General features: G+C 38.2%; 1 protein-coding gene across 3 annotated transcripts in view; it reads right to left on the bottom strand.

Annotated features, from left to right (window-relative positions):
• Nucleotides 1–2,548: 2,548 nt before the first annotated feature.
• Nucleotides 2,549–6,439, bottom strand: part of Amot (angiomotin) — a 65,010-nt gene continuing 61,119 nt past the window's right edge. For all 3 annotated transcript variants that reach the window (XM_074064133.1, XM_074064134.1, XM_074064135.1), the window contains one exon: nt 2,549–6,237. In XM_074064133.1, coding sequence (XP_073920234.1) covers nt 6,140–6,237 — 98 coding nt within the window. In that variant the 3' untranslated portion in view covers nt 2,549–6,139. The remainder of the gene's footprint in view (nt 6,238–6,439) is intronic.

The following is a 6,439-nucleotide window of genomic DNA, read 5'->3' as shown; positions in this document are numbered from 1 at the left end:
GCAGGCTGAAGTGGAGTGGATTGTGGACAGGCCAAGTAGCTGACAGGCCAGGATACTGGTTGGATCCTCTAGCAGTAGAGAGATAACTGTGATACAAGGGCCAAAATCATCAAAGTACTTGAGATAGTAACCAAATCAGTTGATGAGGATAAACAAGAAACATCCAGAAAAATGTTAAAACAAAACTTTTTATATGAGTGGAGAAGGAATTAAAAATTGCAACCTACATTGTGGAACCTTTAAAGAAAATGTCCTGCATTTTGATATATGCATCTAGGGAGGATAAACCCCTCTGTTTTTGAGAGGTTTTGGTTTAAGGCAGAAGTTGAAGGATCACATGAAGAAGCTTTGTGAACATGAACACATTGAAATAGTTACAGACAAAATGCTATGATGTCTGGGATCCTTCAAGATAATATGTTAGGTGGGTGGGGGCAATAAATGACGCAAGATTAACCATGCATTGATAATTGTTGAGGCCCAATAATGGGTTCACAGAGGTGCCCTGGATATTGTTTTTGCATGCTTAATTTTTTAATAATGATAAAGAAACCATTTCTTTATAGACTTAGATCATGGTTTTGACTGACATCTTTTTATATTCTCACTTTGTGGGGCTCTCCTCTCCCTTCTCCATAAAGTCCACAGGGACATTTTTAACCCTCATTTTACTGATAGATCTCTGATCTGTTAAAGAACTTGTCTACAGATGAACATCTGTTTAGTGGTAGACATAGGACTATACCTCCATTTTCTGTTGACTTCCACACTAGTACATTCTACAACATGATTGAATTTGGAAGTTTCCATTAGGAGGTTGTTAACACTCAAAACAATTCTCTTGGGTCTTTGATCTTGGAAAGTCTTCATTAGATTGTGGGTTTTACAAAGTGAGGTTGCATTTTGCATATCCTACTTCTGCTACACGGAATGTGCACCCCAATGCCTAGTTAACACCTGCATATCCTTCAAACTCAAGTTAGTTCCTTTCTGCAACTCCTGTGCCATCTCAGCAATCACTCCCTCCTATGTGCTAGTTTTGTAACTTGTTGAAATGTTTGCCATTTCATCTAGCACAGTGAATTGTAAATGTGTGTGTTGGTGTATGTGGGGGTGTTAGTTTTCCCTAATAAACTAGCATCATGGACTTTTCAAAAATTTTGTATTCTAGGGTTTTTTCCACAATGGCAACATCTATTAAATGTATAATCAGCAACTCACACATGCCTAAATCCATTGGTAGATGCGATTGCAAGTGACAAAGCAGGTGCAGCAAAAGATACCCTGGGTTTGGTCAGTTTCAGCATCTACTTGTGAGGTGGTATGTACTTTTGATGTTTTTGGAAAGTAAGTTCTGTCACTGAGGGCTCTTTTTCATTCAAATATCAGAATGATTATCATTCAATGTAAAAAGTGTTCAAAGACCAAACCATTTACATTCTTTACCTGCCCCCCAAAAATAACCCTTCATTTGGGCAAGATGGCAACGGAGAAGGTGGGAAGCAGGAAGTGGGGTTTTTTTGGTCACTGTGTAACTCACAGAGGCTATGCAGACCTCTGATCCTAGTATGGAAGACTAGCAGCTTGAAGTACCAGGAAAATACCAGACCAAGTTATATCATCCTACTTGATAATTTCTAGAAATGTTCCTACAATGTGATGTCACACATTTTGAAGAAACCCTTGCTTTTTCTTCCCACAAGTGAATGCTCATTAAGAAGATATTTCTGATAGGAATGGTTTACAAAGCTTTGTAAGAAGATGTGGTTCACTTAATATCACCTTCTTTATCCTGAAAGAGGAGTAGGATTTTATGAATACGGTTTTCAAATAATTCTTAATAAATTTGAAGGTAATGAAGCCCAACTGAAAAAAGTCAAATCTACATTTGAATATTTTATACCCCTGCTCCATCCCTTTTGCAACACCCATCAAGCAAATTTCACTGTGAAAACATGTCATTTCAAAGTCCTTGGGGATTCCTTCATCTGGAGTCAAGTTTGGAACTCGCTAGTAAGCAGGAGGCACAGAAAGAGCAGTGTAAAGGCACACTTAACATTTTCAGTGAAAAGCCAACTTGTTTGTGGTTTTGATTTGCTTTTAGTAACAATCTCCCTCAACCAAGACTGATGAATTGGCATAGGAACAAGGGTACAAAAGGAATATCAAAGGGCCTTCCAAAACTCTAACTAGAGGATGAATTCTCTGCTTTGGGTGGCCATCATTTTATGCCTCAGAACCAGGAGATAAAAAGATGCAAAGCTCTTAATGTATATGCTGCCTGTGTATATAAAGAGACTGATTAGAGCACGTGACCTATGGTGTTGCCTTAATACTTTATAATCTATAGTCACAATACATACTTCAAGCAAATGCAAATTCTGCTGCATGCTGCCATTGAAAGGCAATTTTACTGCATACTGAATTGAAAGTAATCACTGATACAGCACAAATAAAGCCTCTGTTGGGTAAACACCAAAGCATTTTCCACACAGTGCTGCATTTTAAAATAGCTAACTTTATTGTCAGTGAAAAGATAGGCACAAAGTGGATTTAAACCTGCTTAACTTTATTGGAACTAACTCCACTGATTACAGAATAGGATCATAATCATTATGGGACCACATACATTTTAAACCAAAGGCAATTATTCACTAGCCATCTGCCAACCCCAGCTAACCATTTTACAAACACATGCCATTAATCAAAAGGGAGGTCAGAAGGAGGTTTGCTAGCTCCGTGTAACTCATCATTGCTACTGGAAGAAAATAAACAAACTCCCGACGCTTGTCCTACTGATGATGGATGGCACTTGGAACATGTATTTCTAAGGATTATAGTGGGATGAAACTGGTGGCAATGGGCTCACAACTGATTCTTTGCTTTGAAAACATTTTCAATAAGAAGGCACACATTTTAAAGTAATATATTCCATATATGAATTGAGCATTTGAGATAACAGGAAATTGTATGGCTAACAGACATGAGAATATAATTTATCAAAGTTAGCACATATGTTGTATATATCATAAGCCACCGCATAATTTAAGCTCTTTATAAAGAGTTTGGAAATCAGTTTGTTCATTTCTAATTATTATACCCACCCAACAGTGTAACAACAAAAAAGAGATTATGGTAGGTCCCTTGGTATGTTTCTTATGGCAGATGCTGGCAGATAATTCAAGTTCCTGCTGTCCTATCACCTTGCAGCTCAAAAGCAGCTTTGAGACTAAATCCTTCATTAAGTCAACAACCAAGATACATTATTTTAAAAGAAAGCTCAAGCTACTTTTATTTCCAAAACATTGTCAATAAGAGTTTTATATCAAGTAAATTATTCTAATGAAGTTTTCCTATACATGGGACACTGGGGTACAACTGAATTAGAAGGTCCCCACAGACCACCAGACAGTACAAATTAAGACAAGGTCACCCTCCTGTCCTGAGGTGCCAGTAAAATGCATAGATAGATAAAAGTACAGAAAGATACACCAAATGTTACATCCATACAATTTTGAAAAGGTGGCTAACTTGAGATTTTACCCATGAACTTGAATTTTTAAAATGACACCTTTCTGAAAAGGCAGAATCTATATTCTCCGTAAACAGGATATACCAATATGGTCTTCTTCCATCTCATAGATGTACAATGTTATTTTAGCAAATTACCTGAGATTGAACATTGAACAGAGAGGGACTGCCTCTTTCTGAGAGGGCAGAGAAGTTCTGGAAAGTTCAAAATAGTACTTAGGCAAGAACTTCCTTTTTTCTCCAAAACACATGAGTCAAAGTGATGGCTGCCACAGTGTGGAATGTATGATATCTGTCACCTTACAGAACAGAAGTGATTACAATCGTGGTTCCAAGAGCTAGCAAAAACTCTGGCAATGTTTTATCACCATGAAATGTTTATTTTTATTTATCTGCTCTCCTGATGTTTCTACTTGCTACTTCTACTATTTGAAGATATTTTCCCTTTATGACTAAAGGGTAATATGAATGAGTATTAGCAAGACTTCACTTTTAATTTCTACTTGATATTTGCTTTATAACTGAGGACTAACGTATAGGATGATCACTTCATTATTGAAAATGTGAAAAGACTGGCTGAAAATCACATTGCCGTCCCTCTTGTTTCTCCTCCCACCCATACATACACAAAATAATTCATTTAGAAAAATTAGAAACTAAAAAGAGTTTGGATAAACACACCATTCCTATACTTAAAGAGGAGCCCTGTAAAATGACCAATGACACCCAATCTCATAGCAAGAAAAAAAGTAGCATTGATTTCTTAGGAGGAATTTTCATGTGACACCAAGTTGAAATGAGAATCAGGAAAGGAAAAACCTGTACAAGGCACTACACGAGAGAGGCAAGATAAAAATCTACTCTATCCAGGGACATTTAACAAAATGCATACACCCTGAACCATGAATAATATGCCTTTTCTTAAGAATGGACTTTTCTTTTTTGTATATAAGTGTTTCTAAAAATAGGCAATGGCAATTGGCAGAGTGGACAGATATGCTGTTTGTGATCTTGCAAAAGTCACTAAACCTCTCCAAGTCTTATATTCCTCATCACTAAAATTAGAGGGTAGGGCTATACTGCTAAAGGTCCTTCCCACCACTATGGCTCATCACATTAGTGTATCAAGCTACTCTTCTATTAATCTGGTTTCTAACTAACACATCCCCAAACCTCTACCCCCTTACCTAACACCCCCCCAACTCCCTTCACCCTCCCTATACCCCTGAAAACTGATCTTAATGGAACTATCTTCATATTTATCACCTTAATGAAGAGCAGAGAGGTGATGCAGGCCAAGGACCTGTGGCAACTGGCATTCCTCTGTGTCCCTGGAGACAGCCCTATGGCAGGACTTGCTGCTGCAGTGTCCTTTGGTCCTCACCCACATGCGCATTTCCACTGCTTCCCAAAGACAGTTCAAGATAGAATAACTGGCAGTGAGAAGAGGTAGTTGAGGAGATGGCTACAACCAACCTCTCCCCATGACTGCAGCTTGGTACATTGGACTTCTGATACTATTCCATTGAAGGTGACAGTCTCATATGCTTTTGAAGACATATACTAAGAATTTGAAGAAACAAAACTAATTATTTTAAAGTGGCCATCAGAAATTCAAAGCATTCAAACAGTTACCAAAAAATGCTTCCTCATTTTACAAATGACTGGCAACTGGAGACTGGTGACCCTGCCAGCGAATCTGTGTAGTGGAAGAAATAAACACTAAGCTGACTGGTCTAAGCAAATGAGCTGAGTTCATGGCTACACCCAGACCACAAAAGTCTGCATGCAGCATCTCATGCAGCCCTCCATCAAGGCCTCTGATGTCTAACTCCCTACAAGAGAGGAAGCTGTGCATCACTCAGTTCATTTACTCTCTTAGCATCTGAGAGCAATATATTAATTATCCAAATGCATAAATTACTCCAGAGTGTATATATATGAACATATGAACCTCCATGAGGGCACCAAAAGAATCTACTTCCAAAGTACAGCTGAAATGAAGATAAACACATTCTACTGGACAGGGTAGCTGGAAACTGGGAGGGAAAATTAGCTCCAGCACCTTCTGCACCCCAATACTTCCTACTTTTTCTCCAGCTTCCATAGCTTCTAAGACAATCCCCTTTCATGAGCCAGAGGTAAGAGCTTTTTGTGGCTGCTGTCTAGATAGTCACAAAAGCAGCACATACTCAAATTCTTTCTGACTTTTCACTTCTGAACTACATGTTACACACTGCCTTCCACACATACTGTGCTCTTCAATGAAAAATGATTTTGAATAGGGGAATTTTAAAGAAATTTAAGCATTTGGAAACATCAATGCATATCATCTACCTGTTAACAGTTCCAGTATTTGTATAAATCGCAACAATAAACTTGGGAGCACATTCTGATTAATCTACCCTTTAGAGGTATACTGGAGTATACCAGAATAAGACTGGAATTCTTATGGTATTACTAAGGTATTATATTGTTCCAATAAAAAGTCCCTTTAAAAAACATCCCCTCCCCCAACCCTTTTTTTCACCATCAGAATAAGAACAAACAAAAGGGGAAAATGATTGAAAGCATTTTTGCTGATAAATTGCAGCTCTTGATTGGGCAGTTAGATGAGATATTCCACCATCTCTGCATCAGGTTCTTGTCCCAGGATCTGAATGGGAGCTTTTCTTTCCAGCGTATTGGAGTGGAAAACAGGAGCATCTGAATGGAAATAAGGGGTTAAAAAACATTTAGGGACAAAGTACAAACCCAACTTTCAACAAACAGACAGCATTAGAGCTGTCATGAAGCTGATGGCTAAATGTGACTTGCCTACTACCCTTCTCATTTACTTTACTGGAAGAATGGCCTTTACTCAAGGCTGATCCCATCTTAGTGGATGAGAAAAGTCATTTACAGACTC

The sequence above is a fragment of the Castor canadensis genome, chromosome X (assembly GCF_047511655.1).
Source record: "Castor canadensis chromosome X, mCasCan1.hap1v2, whole genome shotgun sequence".
Classification (NCBI taxonomy): domain Eukaryota; kingdom Metazoa; phylum Chordata; class Mammalia; order Rodentia; family Castoridae; genus Castor; species Castor canadensis.
The sequence above is the reverse complement of the archived record's forward strand: the minus strand, read 5'-3'. Positions and strand labels throughout refer to the sequence as shown.